We start from the raw sequence: 24,213 nt of genomic DNA on the forward strand, positions 1-24,213 counted from the left end.
TAAAAACACTTTTTTATATATTTAACACCATTATAAATGCTGGAGGCAAAGCAGGGTTTGGGGTGGAGACTGATAGCTCGCAACCCCCCATGTAATAACCTCATGACCCCCTGAGGGGTCCTGACCTCCAGTTTGAGAACCCCTGGTCTACAGGCCAATTAGATGCAGCCAGAATGTTGACAGATGTCATATTGTTTGAAATTAGTTGTCAACTCTCTCAGTGATTTTGCCTATGAATAGGAAGTGAGCAGCTGGATGGGCTTCCCTGAGGCAGTAGTGGTGCTTGTCGAGAATGAGTGAGGGCATGACTCACAGTTCTTGAACCCTGGAATACAGGGCATAGTCCCCCAGAGAAGCGGGGCGGGGGAGCCCAGCCCCAAACAAGGTGAGGGTGAGACTAACGACACTATATAAGAAAAGAGAAACACTAATTACAACAGACAAATCATTCTCGCAGGCAACCTATATGTAGGGAGGAACAAGGGTTCTGACTCTGACCATACAGTGGTAAGAGGGAACTGAGGAGGTGTCATCCCGCACAGCCTCATATAACCTCGCCTGCACCATGAGGCTACATATGGTGCATGTGCGGGCCAACGAACACTGGTACAAAAATCTTCCCGCTCAGACGCATGGTGTGTTTGCACACCCACATTTGGAATACATATAGAGACCATCGCTCGAAGATTTAAGAGTTGTAGATGAGGTGATAGTTAAAGAGGTCGTCTGCACTGACTGCTGGCTTTTTGAAGATTCAGCTTCTGATTCATATATTGGACCAATATATGTGACATTTGCATTTTCAGAGAAGTTGGCAGGACAGCTGGTCAAAAACAGCAGAATACTTTTCGTAAAACTTGTTAAAACTTTTTCTGAAAACTTTGTTGAAATTTTGAAAAATATTGGACCTTTCAAAAGCAGGTTGAAAAAGAACAAATTTTTTTTCATGGAAATTTTTTGAAAAAAATGTTTGAAAGAAATTTTGATGAATTTTGAAATTTCTAGTTTCAGTCTTTTCCAGTTGGCAGTTCCCTCCTCTGCAGAACACACTGATTATTTCCATTCACAGTGGGCACAGGTAACCCTGGCTGGCTTCCACTAGCTGGGATGAACATGGATCTCTGCCAAAGATGGTGGCTCAAATATTTCTCCATGTCTGTTCCACAAAGAAGGCAAACTCCAAACCCTAATATAAGATTTCAGGAAGAAACCTTGTGAAAGGAAATAGTTGTGAAGATTGTCTTCCACTTACTCTCCCTTACTGGTTTTCCCAGGGAAGTGATAGGCACTTCAGATTTGGTTTGTTGTGAGGAGCCCTCAACCCTTGGGAGGATCTCCATTTAAAGCAAACCAAACTGTAATTTTATAATTGCACTTTAAGGAACAAAAATTAAAAAGTATCTTCTAAAAAGAGCATGAACATAAAGATTTTCATAATTTAAGTAACATAATGAGATTTGTGACACTTCTTTTGTATGAAAGAAAAAAGTATACAACATAGAAGACTTATGATAGTCAGTATTTTTGACAATGGCAAAGCCATTCAATTTATATGATACTTCAGCCTTCACTTTGCAAACCACTAGATGTTCAAGGTTCAAGCTGAGGCCATAGGAAATGAGTAAAGAAGCTCTAAAGGTGAGTTGCTCCAATTAGATGCAAATACATTTATTAGAGCAGATGCTAAACAGGAAGACATCTTCCATTTTTAATGAATTTTTAAAGATACAAATGAGCAGCAGGTGTGCTATTCTAATGTAATTGACCTTTTAAACAGTGGTCAGCAATGGGGTAATGCGCTTACTATCAAGAAATTTTCTTTTGTATTATTTCTCCTCTCTCTCGTTTTAGAAATATTTACTTCAAGTTTTGTATTGTATTAATAATTATTTCCCTTCGGTTTTAATTATTGATCATCCATTATTATTTGTGTGTATTCTGAGGGTTTTTTTAAAAATGTAAAATACAAGTTTTGGAATATAGATGCTTACCCTGCATGATAATCCCTCTGAATGGCCTTCACAAGTTACCTGGCTAAGTGCTAGTCCTTTGAGTCAGGTGTTGAGCCGACAGTTTCTATTTACACTGGATGAATTGGTACGAAGGAGACGTATAGAGCAACCACCTAGTTTATCCAACTTCTGAACCTCCACAGAGGAAGGAAAACACAAGCCACGATGTACTTAAGCCCTGAATCTGCAGGCACTTCAGCATGTGCATAATTTTACTCACTTGAGTATTCCCATTGAAATCAACGATAGTTTAAGTGAAGGAACAGAGCTTAAGTCCCCAACAACTGCTCGACCGGTAGTATAGGGAGCAGCACTGGCTAGTTGCTTGAGTATATACCAGGGTCCCATCTGGGTTTATACCACCCAAACTGCTGCCTGTGCTGCCGTGGCTTCACAGCTATTGTTATTCGAGCTAGCTAGATCAAAGCTAGGTCCGGTACGTGTTGCAGTCACACCGCTGCCGTGTAGACAGACCCTCAGAGGCATAGCACAGATTCTCACCCCTGACCTCTGCCAACCTTTGCTGCTTCACCAGCCCGCTACTTTCAACCTATACCACTTCCCCAAGGTCATCTTTCCACGCGCCCTGTTCTCTGCATCAGGTCCTTATCTACACTCAAAAGGAACAGTCTAATTGGAAAGTACTGAGCTGGAGAAGCACTCTCTCTGACATAAGGGGCACAGGATTCATTCTTCATCTGACATGCCTGAACACCATCAGTTAGTAAAATAAAGTAGGCAGGCTAAAACAAAACTATATTTACCTCAAATATATGAAAAAAATGTATCTTTATTGAAACTTTTCAAAAATGTTTATCCAGAGTTCTGTGCTTTTTCCACAGGATTTCAATGTTAAATCAGCCTCTTGTTTTTGTAGGCCCCAATTCTACAAAGCACTTAAGTAAATGCTTAATTCTAAGCACATGGGTAAGCTCATCTCTATTTAGCAATGGACATATGCATATGTTTAAAGTTAATCACATACTTAAATGCTTTACTGACTTGGGTTGTAATCTGATTAATTTCAGGAAAATGGCATCTTCCAATAAGAAGCAAATTTTACTTTTTTTTAAACAATTCCCATTATATTTTGACAATTATAACAATCGAAATGTTTTTTGTGCAGCGAGTGGTTCCCGCTCAAAACAAACCCTCTTAACAATACTGATCAACTTGTATAATGTATGGAAAACAGCACTTTCATAAGATACTCAGTTGACATGTCACTGAATAAATATATGGTTTTACCTTCACTTGCCAATTGGTAATTTCTGTTTTGCTATGCGTAGGTAAATTCTTGGAGGCTCATTCCACTTAGAGATATAATGAAAAGCAATGTAGTAAAATGAGGATTTATGGGGAATAACTTACTGATTGTAGCAGAAACTGGCCATGGAAAATGAGTTAAGAGATTAAAGCAAACATAAGAAAATAGAAGCAAATTATATAGACTGTTTAAATCATTAATCTTTCTACTTCTACAGCTGTTACATTCATCATGTTTCAGAATCAAGTGCACTTCTTCCTGTAGATATGAGAGATGACAGACAGCATTCAGTAGTGTTTGAATAACAAATTTATTTTCATTTAGGGACTCACTCTGCAAAAACTTACTATTGTGTGTCATACTTACTATTGCAAATACTCCCTTTGGACTGGATTGCACCTTCTGATCCACCCAAGTAAGAGGCAATGCATAATTCTGCTGCAGCAGGACCAGGGCAGGGACCAAACAGTGACGGAGAGTCACAGTTTGATCTCTGCTTCCCCTGTTGCACCAGCTCAGCTTTGCTGGCCAGCACATTGAGGAAGGCAGAGAGTAGGCTCTGCCCACTCCGTACCCACCTGAGTAGAACTGTGGGCCGGCTGGCAGCTACACTCTTCACAACACAAAGACTGGCAGTGGGCGTGCATCTGCCGGTGTGCAGTCAGGCTCACAATTCAGCTCATTAACATCAATGAGAGTACTAGCCTATGGCAAGCACTATGCCTGGTGGAAAGTCTTTACAGCACTGGGCCTTTAGATGCAAGTAGTTACACACAACTGTTGAATTTCTCGGCTACTCAGATATGCTCAGAGGAATCCACACAGACATTCAGACTTAAAATAGGCACTTACTCATTTTTACTTTCAGAGCAACTTGAAATATCAAAGTATCAGTATGTATTGTCTAGCCTTTGTTTCACTCTTTGTGAGTTCATCTGTTTGGCTTGCATCATCAGCTGGAACGCTACTTGGGATTCACACTTAATTTTTTATGGTGTAACTTGACTGTCATCGCAGTGCAAGTGATAATAAAACTAGTTTTCAAACATGTTCTGCAATGTTTGCTTCTAATAGAGGGTATGAAACCACATAAGTATTTAAATTTACATTAAAAGTGAACAGAAAATTTCCCAAAGATTTCCATTTGTTTTTTATTTTTCCCCCATATGAAATCATTGTCCCTTATGTTCTTATCTGTTTTTCACACGCCTGCATATAGAGATCTCACTACGGAAATATTTATTCTCCATTTTTCTGTTCCTTCTGTGACAAACATTTTGAAAGCATATTTTTCAAATGTCAAGATTCTTTATGAGGGGATAAAAGCCACTTGATTTACAGAATCCCAGAATATCAGACTCTCCCTTTTATTTTTGCATGAAAGTCCCAGATCTTAGAGATTGTAGGGCGTAATCAGAATAGAAAAAAAAGTCAAGACTCATTTTAGATAAAGAAACAGTCTATGACTGGTTTTTTTGGGGGTTTTTTTTTTTATTGATCACATGGAAGTTCTTTTGGTGCAAGCTCCTGGTCTTTCTCCAAACCAAATTGTTTTGTATCTTTCCAAAGCTAACTGATAAATCCAGCTAATTGGAGAAGTGTGTAAACTATATATAAACCAAAGACACAGTTATATTTTTAATATTCTATACCTAAATTATACCTGAAAAACATTACCGTATATGTAGCCAAGTATACAAATGATTATTTCATGTATACTTTATTCGCACACTCAAATGTGAGATTTGCATGTACAGTTTAGGGCCCATCTTTTTAAAATGTCTTTTTCAAACTTCTGTACCAGTTGTGTTCTTTTCTACCAGATAAATACACTTCCAGCTCACTGTATGGCAAAATCAAGATACATTATCCAGTCTTCATTTCAGTTAGCTACCCCTGTTGGATACACACTTTTAACTAACAGGGTAATAACCCATTTTCTTTCCTACGAAAAGCCCTATTTCAGGTGCATATCAACTATGCAACATACTTTTCATATTTCAGAGAGCCTAAGAAAGGTATAGAATGGTATGAACTTGTAGAAGTAGGATCATTATCTCTGAGAAAAATCCTATTTTTTAGCATTGACAAATAATTTTTAATCGAAAGTTAAACATGATACAGTCTAAGATATTTATCTTAAGTAAAAAACTGACACAGTATTATGAATATAGCATTGTATTCTATGGCCTGCTTGCCTGTTATTGCTTTTTTTTCCTACTAACAAACATAATATTCAGCTATACATAATAATTGAGTCTCACTGTTTTTAATACAAACTGTTATCGTTTTAAAGAATATTACTCCTTTGACTTATTTCTTTTCTTTCTTTGTCTATACCTCATTATTATATCTCCCTCTTCTTTTGGCTTTATGACTTCAGTGAGGAAGTCTTTACTTAAGGCACGGGTCTGGGAATCAAGAGGTCTTGGTTCTCTCTCATCTGTGACACAGACTTCCTGTGAGACCTAGGACAAGCCACTTAACCTCTCTCTCTATCAGCAGTCACATCTGTTAATGGGGATTTCACCTTTACATTTCCCTCTCTCATAGGGGTGTTTCTTTTATTCCTTTGCCTATTCAGATTGTTTTGAAGTTTAATCCATTTGTGTTTGTGTTTGGAGATCTTGGGAGGAAAGAACAATAGAAAAGCACAGTATCCTCAGTCCTGTTTCTAAGGCCTTGTCTACACTATGGGGCTAAGTCGACCTAAGTTACACTACTCCAGCTACGTGAATAACATAACTGGAGTCGACGTTGCTTACGTTGACTTACCACGGTGTCTTCACTGCACTTCGTTGACAGAGACGCTCTCCCGTTTACTTACCTTACTCTTCTCATTCTGGTGGAGTACCGGAGTCGACCAGAGAGTGCACTGCTGTCGATTTAATGTGTCTTCACTGGACCCGCTAAATCAATGCCCGCTGCATCGATTGCAGCAGTGTCCATCTCCCCAGTAGTGAAGACAAGCCCTCAGTAGTTCCTAATGCAGATGTCAACAAAATTTGAAGACTATTTTTGCTTCTTTGGTGGTTTGCATCTGAGGATTCCAAATATTATGAACTAGAACTAAAAAATACCTGTTAGGTAGGTAAGTATATCAGACTGACACACAGAGGTTAACACATGACTTGCCCAAAAGTATGTGGAACAAAGGGCTGAGTGCAGAGGCCAGTTCTTCTGACTTGCTTTCCTGTGCCTCAGATCTCAAACCAAGCCTCATCTTGGTTTGATTCCCTTATGAGTTTAAGCAGATACTATACTAATAATTGACCCAGTCCTGAGCAACATCCTGTTGGTAATTACAGCCTGTTGCTGACGCATTTCTGATTGAATACTGTTTCTCAACCACTGAATCCCATAGTTTACCCTCTCGAACTCTCCTCTCCTGTGTTTTTAATTTTCACCCTTTACATCCACAGTTACAAAACAATGAAGAATTAAGAGTTCCATATGTGCCCATTACATGGGTATGGAATGGGTTATCTGAAGGTAAGATATTCATTAAAAATTAATTCCTTATTCATTATAATCATTTAATTTGGAAAGTTTTTTCATAGGTAAATGGATCTGAGGAACAGATGAGAGATTAAGCACTCGCTAATACATTCATACAGATGGGCCTCACACAATAACATGGGGCTACTAGAGCTGACCTGCTGGGTAGCTTGTAGATTATCACAGAGATGTCAGATCTGGAAACAAATTATACATCCCATTTATTAGAAGAACCACCACTTTCCATACAGTAGATATGCAGATTTTTTAAATAAGTAGCTTTCATCTACAATAAAAATCTCATCTTTTATTAGGTTTCCATTAATAGATAATACTTAAGTAAGCAGCAAACATGTAAACAGGGCAACTTCCCTGATTTTTTTTTTAATTTAAGTGTGTTTAATGATAAGAATTGCACTCTTCCCTTAGCACCTTTCAGATTCAGGACAAAACAATACTTCTTGGTTACTATTTAAAGATCTAATACTTTGGACTCCCTGTTCTTTCTCTTTCCTGAATTGAGCTGTGTTCCTATCATGCTGAGGTTTCAACAAACTAGTTTTATAGATGCATTTTATCTGGAGGAGCCTCCATTTCCTCTCTTGGCAGATTTCAGTGCAATTTGTGCACTTCTCTCTCAAGGTCTGTAATGTTGACTTTGCAAGATACTGTTTCCCTTACACAGTTACCCATAACTATCAATAATGAAAATGCATGTGTCCTTCTCATGTGGAGAGGCAGGTAGCAACAAGACAGTAAAAGTTGGGGATATCTTTCCCAGCTTGCTAACTAGAACACTCCGGCCTAAACTAGACTCCCACAGAGATCAGTGGGATTTGCACCTAAGAGCAGAATATGTCTACTCTTTCATTCTGACCATCATTGTACTACTCCAGTCCACTCTAAGATCTCACAGCCAAATTTATCAAATTCCCTCCCCCAAGCCACAAAGTCATGCTGAATATGAATATGAAATAGAGGAGCATTTTGATGTTTGTAATTAAGAATGTAAACTCAATGACGAGGAAGCATAGGAAACAACCTGCTGAATATATGCAGCATGGCCCCTGGAGGGTATATAAATCTGGCACCCACAGAAGATGAGAATAAGAACTTCAGGCTTCTTTCTGGTGAAGAAAGTTGCCACACATGCTCACTACCATGAGCAAGGGGACTTCGTTGAAAGGTAAGTCTCTTGCCATTAGCTTTTTGATATTTGTGTGTGTGTGTGTGTGCTTCTTTTAAGTTAGACTGAATTTGGTACAGAATGAAGAAAGGTGTTGGAGTGACAGGTCTGTAGACTGAAGTCCTCTCTTTAGCCATACAACACATACAGTACAGGCAGCATCAGTGCAAGCTTTCTCCATCTCTACGTGGAGAGCCTATTCCTAGGAGTGAGAAGGTAGTTTGGTCCCTATATCTACTCAGTCCTATATCTGTTGGCCTCTCTGCAGGCTTGTCTTCATGTACAGTGCAGCTGCGTTGCTGTAGTGCTTTAAAGGGTATGTCTACATTACCCCACGTTACAGTGCGGCCGCTCTCCCGGCAATTAAAAAACCCACCCCGAACGAGCGATGGTAGCTTTATCCGCTCCTGGCAACAAAGCACTGTCTATACTGGTGATTTTCAGCGCTAAAACTTTTGTCGCACCCCTGAACGACAAAAGTTTTAGCGCTGAAAGTGGCAGTGTAGACACGGCCTTTGTGAAGATGCTACTATATTGACAGGAGAGCTTCTCCCATCGGCGTAGTTAATCCACCTCCTTGAGAGTTGGATTTTTCACAATTATACCAATATAGGACTGTACTGGCCTCACACTAACAGGAGTACCAATTAATGTCAATTATAATTGGTTTAAGGACGTGACATCGGCACCACCCAGATTGCCTATTTATTTCACAAAAAACACTGAATAGCTGTCAGAAAGCAATGACTTTCAGTCATTACCAACATTGTCCAGAATCAAACTAGGGATTTAAAAGTGCACGGCTCTGTAACCTAATCCCAATCTCTTGAGCCATCTAGTCTCAATGTTCCTTCACCATCTGAGTCTTTCTCAGCACACTCCTCTATCTGCAGCATTTTGAGTATACATTGTTTATCGGGTTTGCATTATAATGCTTGTGTAGATAAAAGGAATTTTCCTGAGTTCAAAGCCAGAGAGAATGCTTTGATGCTGAACTACATGCTATTACTTTAATAGATGATATAAAGGGGGTTCTTCTGTTTTATTAGGTATATTTTAGTTTGGCACACATAAAATGAATACATTTGATAAATCAGTACATTTATAAAGTCATTTTTCTGGTGCATTTTACCTCTAGCTGTATGGGATCCTAATATTTGAACCAATGTATTAATTTATCAGGTATTATTTTTTAAAGATTTCACTGTACTTCTGTGCATATTTTATTTCACTGGGTAGAAAACTGATTCTGTCAAGTTAATGTTAAAGTTTTATCAGATCTGTTTTGTCTATAAGACATTCAGAAGTCCTTTTTAAAAGCTTCAAAAGATCAGAAAGGGGCTGAAGTACACTATGGATTTTGTTAGCAGTAGGCACTTTAGGGTTAAACTCAAACTGCTAAACAGCACAGCTGCTGGAAATCTTTTGAGGGAATTCCCAGGACAATCAAAATCTTTAGAGAGTGACCTAACCACCCTCCCTCAAAATTAATTTAAAAACTGCAAACATTTGCAAAGAAGAAAAGCACATTTGTGGAAGGCCAGGAGAAAAATAAAAGGGAGTAACCTTTTCCAACTATGTATCTATGAAAATATAACTATGTATTTATATTTACAAAGTGGGGAAGGCTGATTTTTTTCCACTTATTGCTATATAACGAAGGCAGGTACAGTGGTAAGAGACAGTAGAGAGCGCAGTATATTGTGATACAGGGAACCCTGTTTCCTGAAAAATTGTGATAGTTTCTGCTATACGACGCCTTCTAAATCCATATATCTGTGTGTTTTGTTTTTTGTTTTAAATCTGAATAGGTGTGCTGCTGGTGGTTCTGCTGGTATCAAACATGTTCCTGCCAAAGAAAGGTGTGACCTCATTGCCAATCTGTCCCAGTGGGTCTGTTGGTTGTCAGGTCTCCCTTGGGAATCTTTTTGACCGTGCAGTTAAACTCTCACACTACATCCACTCCCTCTCCTCAGAAATGTTCAACGAATTTGTAAGTACTCAACATTTTATGAGTGAGACTTGACAGAAACTGCAGTACAATACTTTAAAAAAAAAAACCACAAGCGGAGCTTAGGAATACGAAATGGTTCAGGCTTGGGTTAGTAGTATCTGTGTCCACTACAGCACACTCCCCTCCAGAGTCTGGAACGGAGCTCAAGATTCCTGAGTCTCATCACACCTCTGTGGTCAGCAAATATCTGTGAAACCCACTGGCAAAGTCTGTCATCCCCCTCCAGCACTGGTCCACACAGAAGTAACAACCTACGACTGCAATGAGTTACTCCACTAGGTCCAGTGGCAGAGGTCTGTGTGGTGGAGCTAAAGGTTCTGACCTGCTGATGAATCAAGTGGGTGTCAATAAGGTGCCACATGGAGGAATTTCTGTTCTTTCAGTTTGCTTTTCAAAAAGACCTACAAAATTGCACAATAAACTAAATTAAAGGAACATTAAGGTTGAAAACTCAAGCACTCAAAAGTTAGGAAATACCAAAATGAAGGTTGCCTGGTCAACCTTAATTCATCCCCTTTGTCATACACATTATGATTAGGCTTGGAAGGACTGATAAATGTCAGTACGTTGTGGATTTCACCGTATACATAAACTAACGAATATTTCCATTGATAATAATCAAAATGTACAGATAGGCAAAGTAAGAAAAATGCTGCTTGAGAACTTATTAGAGTTTGATTTAAGGATATTTACTTTGATTATTTGACATGTGGTGCTGACAATTTGTGTTTTAACAGTTATAAAGCTTTAAACTTTTGAATCTCAGCATTTACAGTCATTAAACAATTATTGTCTGACCCCCCCCCATCATCTGACCTACTTATTTCCCACAACTATTAAATAGCTAATAAAATTATTCAAAATAAGCATAGATATTATCCATTGAAAAATCAAATTCTGCCAAGCCTTATTATGATGCAGTCTTTAATTTTACATGATCACATACTTTTTCCGCATAGGACTGGACCTTTAGTTTTCTACAAAGAACATTAAAACATCTTCCTAGGGCATAAGCAAACTGTACCAGGTCTCATTAAACTGACCCTTTGTTCAGAAAGGTTGGATCTGGACTGACTCAATACAAAGTCAGATATTGAAGACATCAAGTGTCCTTGTAGACTCCTTGATGGACATTCCTTCTAGACTCAATGATGGATCTTTAGGTGGTATAAATTGACATAGCTTCTTTGACTTCAATGGAACTATGCCAGTTTATACTAACTGAAGAGCTGGTTCTTAATTTTTACATTCATTTCTTTAAAATTGAAGGTCAACTCCTTTTACCTCCCTTATGTTGCAGGCTTTCAGTCACTGACTGCTGAGTTTATACATGCTTGATATAAAATTTGATGGCAAGAGTATAGGTGCCAATATTTGAAAATTATTAATAAGGCAGTTTGGGAGGGAGAGGAGGAAGTAGAAAAAGTATCTCCAGTGAAATACACCGAACAAGATTATTCTTTTGGGAGGACATAGCTATACAGTTATAAAGTGCCACAAGCAAGCCATAGGCCAGTTATACCTGAAATATTTGAGGAAACTCTGCCATTCCTATCACAATATATTTAAATAACTTCAAAATTGTAATGTAGAAATAAAGATATCCACATAGTTCATTCTGTGGACCACTTTATAAGAAAGATTCTCCTCTCACACATCTTACCCCCCAGATCTCCAAATCCCCTCCTAGTTGATTCTCAAAATGATTTAGTTTATCAGACCACCAGAAAGGGTTGTAAGAACCACTATACTAAAATATAGGAACTATCCCTTCTAAACAGATTCTGTGCAGGAGTCTAATCCCAGAAAGTATTTTCCTTCCACAGTTTTAGGTCATATCATCTCAAATAAAAGAATCTGATCCCAAACTACTTCTCTGTATAGTGACTGGACTAAACACAGCACATGCAGAGATGAAACCAAAGGAACAATACCTACTTAATTTCCTTTAGAATATCTGTGCCATGACTCATCTATTTATTTATTTATTTCATAAATGCATGTTGTTGTTGATCCACAGGATGAGCGCTATGCTCAAGGCCGTGGGTTTATTACAAAGGCCATTAATGGCTGCCACACTTCCTCCCTAACCACTCCTGAAGACAAAGAACAAGCTCAGCAGATTCACGTGAGTCTCATTTTTAACCTATTTCAGAATGAAAGGAGGAGAAAGAGGCAATAGCGAATTTAGAGCTGGCTAGGCCACAGCTAGTTGAAAGAGATAAAACAGTTACCGTATATACTCGATCATAAGCTGGTTCGTTTATAAGCCAACCCCTCCCCCCCCAAGATGGATAAGTAAAAATGGAAAATTTTTATGACCCATTCATAAGCCGACCCTATAATTCAGGGGTCAGCAAACTTTGGCTCCCGGGCCACCAGGATAAGCCACTGGTGGGCCACGTCCGCAGGCACAGAGGTAAACCTAAGTAAACAAAGTGTCCCGGTGCGCCAGCTGCTTACCCTGACAGGCCGGGACAGCAACTGGTGGGGAAATTTTTTGCGAGGGAGAAGCTGGGGGTCAGGGGAGTAATCCCTGTGACCACCCCCCACATGATCCCACCCCTAGCCCGGGAACCCCACACGATCCCCACCCCATCCCTTCCCACCTTATCTGGGGAGGGCCAGGGGAGGATGTCTCTGGCCTGGCCGGAGCTGCTCCAGCAGGCCGGGCGGTGTGGCCGCAGCATGTTCCAGTGGGCTGGGCCGGGCGGCACGGCCGAAGCGTGCTCCGGTGGGCTGGACGGCGCGGCCACAGCCTGCTCTGGTGGGCGGGGCCGAGCGGCGCGGCCACAGCCTGCCAGCCCTGGAGCTGCAGCTGTTTCAGAAGCTGGGGGGGAGAGCAGCATGGCCAGAAGCGGAGAGACTCTGGCTCCACCTCTTCCCTTCTGGCTCAGCTGGCTGTGCTGCCTCTCCCTGCTCCCTCTGTTGGGGGGAGGGGCTCTCTCTGTACCCATTCATAAGCCGACCCCCTTCTCTGATGCTTCCCTTTTTTACTAAAAAATTTTACTAAAAAATACTTATGAATGAGTATGTACAGTAATTCAAAATCAAAGGCAAGGAAAAGAAAAGTAGAAAATGTCAAATACTGATGAAAATTCTTACAGATATTCAGTTTCAATATATGTACTATAAAAGAAAAAAATCTTATTCCTGTTGCTCTCAGTCTCCTTCTCTTCGTATGTTACATTCAGTTACTGCATATTGTTTCAAATTACATTATAAACTCTCTAGAGCAGAGGCCAAGTCTTTCTTTATATCTGTATAGCACTCTCATTGGAGCCTTTGGGCATTACTTTAATACAAATAGATAATAATTAAGCATGATAATAAAAGGTACAGGAAGGACCAAAGAGGGCCTCAGTAGTCAAAGAGACACATAAATACAGTAGGTACTGTTCTATTGGCTCTATAGTTACTGTAGCAGTTGACAGACTCTAAATAGATAACCATGCAATAGCCACCAGATAAGAAGTGGCCACATCATCACTCAGATACCTTTAACAACACAAGGTAATTGCAACAATCAAACAACTTGTAAAGAGAGTCATGTTGGATATTGCCACATTAAATTCTGTATTCTCCATTTAACAATGGCAGCCATAATCAGAGATGTGTATGTCCACCTTCTTTTAGCCCTTGAAAATGCTTTGGAGAGGACAGTGTGCAAGCTTAGTCACCAAAGAGTTATGCCAGAGTTTGATGTTTTACCAGTTGCACCCTAGTCCCAGTTTTGCAATCCCAAGATCCTCCTTTTAGAATATTATGCAATAAGGTTACAAATTCTCTTTCTTTTAGCACAGGAGCAAATGCAGAATATAAGTCCCATGTGTCAACTTTAAAAGGTTTCTAGTGCAGCAGAATGGTTAGCAGCACCCCCAAAAGAGCAAAAGCTTTTTGAGCTTCCACCTAACCCCAAGCAGTGAAAGCTTCTAAAGAGAAGAACCTTCCCTGGAAGCAAACTCTTCAAAGGGGATGAGGAGGATGACAGGGCATGTTTACTATGTTCTGTAGACAGTAGAAGTCCTTTATAAAAGGCATTAAGTGGCCTACCCCAGAGTGCATCTTCCATTCCGTGCTGAGATTTTTCTTCAGATCCCACCAGACTTCTAAATCTGTCTCATTAAAAATTGGCTAATTATCAAGTTAAATGCAACTCCATTCAGAGAGGCTAATCCTAGTCACTCTCACTATACAATATACTGTGGAGACAATTTTGGTGATATTTTGTATTTGCAGTATTCTATCACCATTCATCCAATTCTCTTTTAACACATTTTTAATAATAACTGATTGTATGTACATGAATACACCATTCGCAGAGGGGTGAACTGAAATATATGGAGAAGACAAGTGATGTGCCAAAGGGCACACTGCAAATCGGTGACAGAGCTAGAAATAAAATCTAGGTTCCCTCAGTCTTAGACCACTGCTCCAATCTGAGTACAACACTGCCTCCTCCTGCTGCCTTCATATAGTCTTCTTGCTTTAACTGCATCTTCTTAATGTTGATGAATAGCATGAAGACCTACTGAATTTAGTGCTGGGAGTACTGCGCTCCTGGAATGATCCCCTGCTCCACCTGGTCTCTGAAGTGCAAAGTATCAAAGAAGCTCCAGATACCATTCTCTGGAAGGCTGTGGAGATTGAGGAACAGAACAAGCGTCTTCTAGAAGGAATGGAGAAAATAGTTGGACAGGTAGGTGAGCATTAGGGCCCTGATGTCCTAGTTCAAAGCTCCCAGGAAGCCACATACAGGAGTAGGCTCATTCTGTTCAGAGCAGGAGAGTGATGGAGATGGAGGGGGAGGGATTCTCAGCACTCATCTGCTCTAACTGATTCCAACCACGTACTGTCCCTAAAGGGACACCTGAAGATTGGCATGGAATAGCTTAGCTTCCATCCTTCCTGAACACATCCCTACACCAGGGGAGGGTGCAGCTGGAGCAGGACTTGGGTCTGCTGGCACTGCATCACAAAAGAGGCCCCCTGGCACCAGGCTGAATTATAATTGAGAATCTGGCCCACAATGTTGCCCATTAAAGAAGCAATGCCTTAATTCCTTCCCTTTTTGGCCACTAAGAAACTATATGCTGTTATTGCACTACAGTTTTGGTGTCTATGTGTAGACAGAAGGAAGGGATCACCTTTTATAAACAGTTGACACAAAACCATCCTAAAGTCCAACATATGCTACAACACTGACAAGCAGAACTATATAACTAGACGCTAACATGCTTCCTTTCATACTCAACGATTAATATTTGAAATGTGTGTCATCTTAACCTTATGAGGTGGTTTGTGGATGCTGTGTTAATATCCTTTGCCTAATTTTTAAGCATCTTTATATTTCTCTAAAGAGGCTAGAAAGTCAGATTATTTTTAATTTTAAGAACAAGTAATTCTGTCGATTAGAGGGGAAGGAGAACTTTTTTTCCTGCACAGATGGGTATTCACTTGTATCTTTAAGATTATGCCAGGCCTAACGATGCCTCCTGGCAAAAGTTTTCACTATGCAAGAGTCTTTAGTCTAGTAATGGAATGATTGTGATGCAGAAGTGAAAAGACCATATATGTACTAGAGATGATAGCACTGACTATCATTAAGGTTCCCAACATTTCCCCTTATAAGACCCTGTTTCCAGTTGCTTATAACTTTGCCAAACTAACTATTTGGGCTGAAATTTCCCATGCTGGGTGTCTGCCTCAGGCTGGATTTTTTGGAAAATTTCAGACAAAATGGCTGAGTCGTTTCCAAGAACAAAGCTAGGGAAAAATATTCTAGGTGACCTTTTCTTTGAAAACCTTTAGTGGCCTCATACTTCGAGTAGCAACTTGAAATTTGGCAGGTGAGTGGGCTTTGCCTCCATCTGAAGAGCCACCCAAATTTATCCAAGAGATAAGCCTTTGAAAATTTGCAATTCACACATGCTCAATAGAGACTTGTTACAGCTTAATTCCGCAAACATTCCATCTGAACTGAATGTGTTCCACCCTGGGGCTTCAGGGGTCTGAGAAGGACTTTCCCTATAATTGATGTTCCTGGCTGCTCCAGGCTGTGATGAGTCTGGATCCAGGGGGAGTAGACTGGGACAAGGAGCCTGGGGAGTGAAGACTGGAAGAGTTGGCATGAGGGAGAGAACTGGGACTGGGAGTTTTGGGAAGAGACTGGAATTGGCTGGGCAAGGAGACTAGTACTGGGAACTGAGTGGGTTGATGCTGAAATTGGATGAAGAGCCAGAGGATACTGACCGAGAGCCAGAGTGGACAGGATGTGTGGGGCTGACTGGAAGCATTCAGAGGAAGAGAGAAATTGGATGAGGAGCCAAGAGTGGGGAACTAGGACTGGAATGAGAAGCCTGAGTAATGGAGACTGGGACTGGCTACAGGAGGAGAAATGAGACTCGGACAGGCTGGAGAGGAAGGAGCAGAAGGAGTCAAGCTTGGGGAAAACAGGCAGAAGACTTTGTGGCCACTAGAGAACACATCGCTCCAAAGCCTGGAAAGGAATTCAAGATCCCTGAATTTAACCATTCCTCTCCTGAGAGCAAATATCTGTTTCATCCCCTTATAGTACTGATTCACATAGAGGATGACAACCTACTACTGCCATCATTTACTCCATTGGCTCAAGTGGCAGAGGTCTCTGTAGAGAATCTAAAGATTCCAATTCTGCAAATGTCCCATGTGGGTGACAATATGATGTCCCATGAGGGAATTTCTGTTTTTTCAGTTTATTTTTTAAAAACCTAGGAAATTACACCCACAAAAACTGCATTAAAAGGACATTGTTAAAGTTGCAAAGTCAAGCTCTCAAAAGTTAGGAAATGACAGATGAAGGTAGCCTTAATTCAGCCCCACTCAGCCTATGCATTATTATACAGTCTTTACTTACATGATCACAAACTATTTTTTCCACAGGACCCCTGCCTCATTCTGTGCACACATTCAACCTGCTCTTGGGATGAATCAGGGTTGGATAAAGAAAGAGGCTGTTGTCTGAAGGGGTCCCTGCCTTATTTACTCTGAGAAATCAGGTCCTAGACATCTCACAGATTCACAAATTCCAAGGCCAGAAAGGACCATTGTGATCATCCAGTCTGACCTCTTGTAAAACAGAGCAATAGAATATATTTCTTTTTGAACTAGAGCATTATCTCAAAAAGTATCCACCCAAATTTAGTGGATACTTTTTACTTTAATCTCTCTGTTCCTCAGTTCCCCATCCATAAAGTGGGCTATTAACAAAATAAATATTAAACAAATTCATTAATGTTTGTGAAACACTCAGATACCATGAGGAAATAATAATTCATTCTTCAGAGCAGGGTTTGAATAGTGTGCAGTAAGTAAGGCCTGGGTCACACATTGAGCAATGAGGAAAAAAAAATATTGAATAGTGGTTCACTGAGTGCTGTGCACCCTGTGCACTGAATGACACAGGTACTTCATGGAAAAAGTAATTTGTGATCATGTAATTAAAGACTGTATCATAATCTACACACACGGAGGGAACCTTAATTCTGGCATTTCCTTACCTTTGAGTGCTTGACTTTGCAACCTTAATACTATTTTTAACATATATATCTATATATATAGTAAGTAATATATATAGTATTGCTTACAGCTCTCCAAACTGGAAAAGAGGTGTTTAAGAGTCTGTTCGTGAAGTCTTGCATTTTGCAAGGATTCCCTGACAATAAACATGGAATCTTTCCTTGCAGAGGTGTCCTCCTCTCTGTCTTGGATCTGGTTCCCGAGCATTATGAGAAAGTCTGACACATGGTCCCCCTACCCCCTAGTTTGGTAAGCCTAGACAACATAGTTGTCTCGCAGTACCTGTACATGAGTTATGAGTAACTGATTGAAAGCTTTCCTGTCTAAAAGCAGCTCAAGTTTGTTTATGTTTAATGGGGCCTCTGACAGATCCCATAAATCAATCAGTAGCTGAACTGGACTTTACAAAGTTTCAGACTTCACTGGCTTTGGTCAAGTTCTAAACAGCTGAACATCCTTAAGAAGTGCTCACAGTATTCACTAACTTCTATTAGAGCATACATAAAACATGGTCTTATTCTCTCAGTTTGGAGTCTGTTTAGACAGCAACCTGACTTTGTTCATGACCACAAATGCATCTATCAATTAAAGCTGAGACATCTCCATCTATATCCATCTGTAAAACCTGCAGGAAGGGGTCCAAGAGAACAGTGGAAATTAGGTGCTGCTAGAATTATCTTCTTACATTGTTCTCATTCTAGAAACAGATTTAGAGATCAGGTTGGCAAGATCAGTAGTGTCAAGTCATGGTTTCTTATCCACTGGCAAGAATATTGCAGTGTGGCCAATAGCTTGCCCAGACGGCCATAGGCAGTCTTGGTTTGTAGTTGTTCCCCACTGGTTTTCACAGGAGGGATGAATCAGCTTCACAAGTGGTGATAGGAACAGATGATCCTCCTGCTATTAAGTATAGTTTTCCTTGACAAGAGAAAATGGATGAAAACTTCTTCAAATGAGGGGAGTTTAACCAATCTTTATTTTAGACGCTCACTGACTACATGGGTTTTTACTCATACTCTATCAGATTTCACTGAATCACTTATGGTTTCCTCTCATGTTCTACTGGACCCCAGTATTTGCTTTGTAGAAGTGGATGTTTATATGAAGAAGCACTCTTGATGTCTGTCTCTGCCTTTAACATACTCCTGAGGCTGTCCATACCAGAGTCATTGTCTCAGAGAAGGCCTGAGACAAAGCTGGAGGGGGGCACATGTAAAGAAATCCAAAGAGCAGATCCATCCACCTGCCCAGGAAAACTTCAAGGCAGATTGAACCAAGAGGCAATGCCACTGGCAGGTCTGCACATGATGGAAGGACTGGCTTTGTCATGAAATCAGATTCCATCAGGCATTAGAGCAGGTAAGCGCTGTATATACTGTAGAAGAGCAAACTTTTAGTGAAAGACTGATAGCAAAATCATATAGATACACATAGAAATATAATGTGGCATTATTTTGAGGTACAGATTTAATGTTCCATACATTAGGGTGTATCATGCCTGCAAGATCTTTGGAACCATAATGTAAACCAGAGTTTTTTACAAGCTTTAATCAATTAGACAGCATACCCAAGGCAAGCATTACTTGGCTCTTTGGTGCTTTACCTAGAACTCTCTTGTCTGATTCCCTAGCTTCTATTGCTTAGCCTAGTAGTGCTGTCAATGAAATACTATCACTTTGTTTCCTTTTGATTAGGTTCATCCTGGTGAAATAGAAAATGAAGTCTACTCCAGGTGGTCAGGTCTCCCATCCCTGCAAATGTCAGATGAGGACTCCCGTCTCTTTGCCTTTTACAGTCTGCTACACTGCCTGCGTAGGGATTCCCACAAAATTGACAACTACCTGAAGCTGTTAAAATGTCGCCTTATCCATGATAGCAACTGTTAAGTATTCACTAGGCCCATCCCTCACTGAAATGATATCACTAAATCGTCCAAGGGGGCCTTCTTGTTGCTTTGTCATTTTTTGTTGCAAACTTTCTGAGAAATTACATTGTGCTGTATAAAGACCACCAATAACGTTTATGCATGTTTACATGGTTTCTGGCTGCAGCCAATAATGTTGTTTATCTCAATGTTTAAAAACTTTTATCATAAATCCCTTGTACTGTAGTAATACACTGTACTGTTTACTTAACTCAGCTATTAGCATCTCACTGATAACCAAATCATGCAAATACAAATATTACTAAAACCAAAATGCACAAATATGTGAGTTGAATCAGTGCAGGAAAAATGGTTGCTATGCCTTAAATCTTTAGCAACACAAGCTTCTTCTCTTGGGTCTCCATCTCCAGTTATTGATGCACAACATGGGCTGTCCTAATTCCCTCCTTCCTACTCACCCCTAAAATTAAAGGGACATAATCTAGAGGATTAACCTCAGCACTGGAAAGCAGGGTGGTCCTCCATTCCAACCCTAATTCTCCCACTTTCCAAACATTACTTACTAAGTCCTCACAACATCGCTAAGAAGTATGCATTTAGTATTACCTGCATTGTACAAGTAGGGAAGCAGAAGCTAAGAGAAGTTAACAGACAAATTGTTTCCACTAAATTTGGGTGCTTCAGTTTTTGGGCACCCAACTTGACACACTGAGGTTGAGCACCCAAAAACGAAGTCACCTAAAATTATTAGGCATTTTGGAAAATTTGGGCCTAAGGTCCCCCAGCAAATCGACTTGAGAACCAAGATTGGAACCTGGGCTCATAGTTACTAGGCACATACTTATTTGATTAGACTACAATGCCTTGTCAGACAAGTCACTTAATTTCTCCATGTCTCATTTTAACCATCTCTCCAGTGGGTATAATGATAGTTGCTTACCTAAACTGCATGTGCTGCGTACATATCTGGATATTTTAAATCCTTTATAACTTCATATTTCATTTGTATACTATATTGTTATCCCCATTTTACAGCTATTTAATGAGAGGCAGAACAAAACAAACTTCTTCCTAGTCAGTCACTACTGACAACTGCTATAAGCAGCATCACTTTAGCCACCACTGAAATACAGCAAACTACGGCTGGGCGCAGTAGCTGTTTAACAGTCTACAGCTATACAACACAACAGTTAAGGACAGGGAGCAAATGGGTAAAACCGGGTAGGCCGAATGTAGTTGAATGAAGTGGAATTTCATCTGGATATTGGAAGTAACATCCCTTTTGTTGTAAAAACAATGCCACAAGTTCTTTACTGATCACAAATGCTTAGAACTTCAGTTTGAGATCTCATTTAAAAAAAAAAAAGGCAGCACATCTCTCTAGTACTCAGGAGGAAGAGCATGACCTATTGAATCACCACCAACTCAAGAGCTCCTATCTATGTATTGAGATGTCCCCATGATAATTAACTTTTAATTTCTCTTGAGATCAAAGTTCAAAGTAGCATGGCTACTGACACACACACTTTGAATTCAGGTGAAATTAGCCTAAAAAGAGTAGACATTTCTAATTCCAGACTGTTATATGAATAGAGCTAAAATAACTTTTTTCACTCTACAAAAAACTAAGTGAGATTTGATGTAGCCATCCGAAAGGAGAAGTTAGCAGCTTCAAAAGTGCAGCTTCTCAACTTCCCTCAAACAATTGTTGTAATGGATAACTCATTTTTTAAAAAGCATAAACATCTGGTTTCTTGTAGCTTGTTTTAGTATGATTTGGGGAGTTTTTTTATTTGGTGGAAAGGAGAGGAAAGATGAGCAAAAATGGATTTTAACAACTGAAAAGTAGACTGGGATTGCAGCTGTTTAGCTAAAGGGACATTTGAAACAGATCTGGTTAACTTACTGAGTCATCGCAGCTGTCAGAGAGAGAGACAGAGACACACACAATCCCATAACCATAGTCAAAATTAGATCTGTCCTTCCCATGTCCTGGCACAGACAGTACCTGCAGGATGCAGTTTCTACTCTCCAGGTCTTCAGGCATCTCCACAACATGGCTACCTAAAGTTAAGGGAGAAAGAACCAACCAGTAAAAATGAGGAAGTCATTGGCTGCAAACATGTGAGGTGAGTCAACAACAAAGCTCCCACTGAATTCAGTGGAGTCCGGATTTCACTCCTGATATTAGAAGCAAAAATCAGATGCTCAGGGAAAGGTCATTTTTAGTTTTTAAGAGCTTTTGTTCGAAGGTTATATTAAATGATTTAGGTGAAAATTCAAAATTCTTACAAACTTAAAAGTATTCCTAATAACTAAACCTGAACATTTCATGGAAGAAAATGGAATTTGATGGGAGGAAGCTGTTCTACTTTGTATGGCGGTGGTCCCCAAAGTGTGGGGCATGCTCCCTATAGGGGCACGGAGGAACATTCAGGGGGTCACGGCGGGGCCTGGGGCCAGCCCCCATGGGTGTGGGGAAGGAGTGCTACCCAGCCCTTCCCTGCCTCCAGTTCTGCTCCAGTCCCGCCCTCAGCCACATCCCCAGCCTCAGTGTGGCTCTGTGCCCGACCTTGTGCCAGCCCCCAAACTTGGCTGCTAGCAACAGCTCTGTTCCCAGCCTGGGGCACGGCCAGGAGTGGAGCAGCATGTGGCCATGGGCCCAGCTACCAGCCCCCACCGCACCCCAACTGTGGCTCTGCTCCCACCCTCTGCCCCTGGCTGCAGCCCTGCTCCTGACCCCAGATCCAGCCCCAGCTGCACCTCTGGCCTCAGCCTCCTTACCCCTGTCCACATCTCCCCTCTCTGCCTCCCAGAGCCACGGCCCCACTCCCAGCCCAGTTCCAGAGGAGTGGGGGGTATGGACAGGGATAAGGGGGGGCACAACCCTCAAAAGTTTGGGGAACGCTGTTGTATAGACTACTTAAATCAGAGGTGGGCAAAGTACAGCCTGCAGGCCACATATGGCCCACGGGACCATCCTGCCTGGCCCTTGAGCTCCCGGCCAGGGAGGCTAGTCCCCAGCCCCTCCCCCGCTGTCCTCCCTCCCCCGCAGCCACACCACCGTGCAGGTAGTGTGGCTGGCTCCGGCCGGGTAGCACAGCTGCCAGTCCTAGTGCTCTGAGCGGCATGGTAAGGGGGTGGGGGGTCGGATAAGAGGCAGTAGGTCCTGGGGGGCAGTCAGGAGATGGGGAGCGGGGGGGGTTGCATAGGTGTGGGAGTCCCAGGGGGCCTGTCAGGGGGCGGAGGTGTGGATAGGGGTCAGGGGACAGGGAGCGGGGGGGCTGGATAGGGGGTAAGGTTCCAAGGGGGCGGTTAGGGGTGGGGGATCCCAGGAGGGGGTGGTCAGGGACAAGGAGCAGGTGGGGGTTGGATGGGTTGAGGGTTCTTAGGGGGGCAGTCAGGGGGCGGGAAGTGGGCGGATAGGGGGCGGGGGCCAGGCTGTTTGGGGAGGCGCAGCCTTCCTGACCCGGCCCTTCATACAGTTTCGCAACCCTGATGTGGCCCTCAGGCTAAAAAGTTTGCCCACCCCTGACTTAAATAGTCATTGGGCCACAGAGAGAGCAGTTGACACTATAGCCTGATGGTTACGGTACTCACTCAACATGGGAACTAGTCCCTGCTCCAATAACTATTTAGGTATGCCACACAAAGTGAAACAGCTTCAACAGAGACCTCCACTCCAGATACCCTATAGTCCAGCAGTTAGGGCACTCACCTGGGGGTTCAAGTCCCTGCTTCAAATGAGGCAGAATGGGGATTTGGACATGGTGAGTTCTCTAGCCACTGGGTTATTGGGTATGGACAGGGGTAGGTATCCTCATCTCCTGGCTATCTTTCATGCAGGTTAGTTATGCTATGAGAACACCTACTGGATCAGGTGCCATTGGAGAGCTAAGCAAGGGAATGCCTCGTTTGAGAGTCTCAGCAGGGCTTAGGCATGAGCTAGGTGCCAGAGCAGCTTGGTGGCTTCACGGCCTAGGCAGCTGTGCACATGCCTAATGTCTGAAATGTAGGTACCGAAGGGTCTTTGTCTGGTGCCTAGTTTTGTGCCAGTAATGAAAGTTGAGGGTGCTGCATGCCAGAAATACTCTGGACTTTACAAGATTGAGTCCCTTAACTACTCTGTGCCTCATTTTTCCTATCTATAAAATGAGGATAATACTTTACTAGCTGTCGGGGATGTTGTTAATTCACTAATATTTATGAAACATTCAGCTACTTGGGTGTTTAAAGCTTATAAACAGATGTATGGTTATTATTGGTTGTATTTATGTTCAAATACATCTGTTAACTGAGTACTGGAATGGAACTCAGAACTTCTGGATTCTGTTCCCATCTCTTCTACTAACTCATTGTGTAACAATAGGGAGATCACTTACGTGCTCCATGCTTCTGTTTCCCAAACTATAAAACTAAGTTAATGATATTTACCCACTTTCCTAAAGTGCTCTGAGATTTTTAGGCTAGATATCAGTATACAAGCACAAAGTATAGTTTTTCTATGTAGACATTAGAGATTACATAGCACTGATTTGTGCTATTGAGACAGACCATATTTTTTAGAATACAAAATCAATTAATAAGAGTTTTTGGTTACAAGTCTCACCTTCTAGATACAACACGTTTGCAATCCAGTAACAGTAGTAACAAAAATCTGGGACCCATGTTTCCAGCAGTATGGGCCCAATTAGGGTAACCAGATGTCCTGTTTTTATAGGGACAGTCCCAGGTTTTGGGACGGTTTGTTATATAGGCCCCTATTACTCACCACCCCCTGTCCCATTTTTTCCA

General features: G+C 41.3%; 1 protein-coding gene and 1 long non-coding RNA gene across 3 annotated transcripts in view; one reads left to right on the forward strand and one right to left on the reverse strand.

Moving 5' to 3' along the window:
• Positions 1–19,644, forward strand: part of PRL (prolactin) — a 73,215-nt gene extending 53,571 nt beyond the window's left edge. The window contains exons 2-6 of the mRNA XM_007059921.3: positions 6,702–6,771; positions 9,775–9,956; positions 11,998–12,105; positions 14,497–14,676; positions 19,229–19,644. Of these exons, the coding sequence (XP_007059983.2) occupies positions 9,807–9,956; positions 11,998–12,105; positions 14,497–14,676; positions 19,229–19,420 (630 nt within the window). The 5' untranslated portion in view covers positions 6,702–6,771; positions 9,775–9,806 and the 3' untranslated portion in view covers positions 19,421–19,644. The remainder of the gene's footprint in view (positions 1–6,701; positions 6,772–9,774; positions 9,957–11,997; positions 12,106–14,496; positions 14,677–19,228) is intronic.
• LOC114019526 overlaps positions 1–24,213 on the reverse strand; it is a 784,643-nt gene that overhangs the window by 373,025 nt on the left and 387,405 nt on the right. For both annotated transcript variants that reach the window (XR_006288645.1, XR_006288643.1), the window contains one exon: positions 21,428–21,483. This is a non-coding gene — a long non-coding RNA (uncharacterized LOC114019526). The remainder of the gene's footprint in view (positions 1–21,427; positions 21,484–24,213) is intronic.

This window comes from Chelonia mydas, chromosome 2 (genome assembly GCF_015237465.2).
Source record: "Chelonia mydas isolate rCheMyd1 chromosome 2, rCheMyd1.pri.v2, whole genome shotgun sequence".
In the NCBI taxonomy this organism is placed as follows: domain Eukaryota; kingdom Metazoa; phylum Chordata; order Testudines; family Cheloniidae; genus Chelonia; species Chelonia mydas.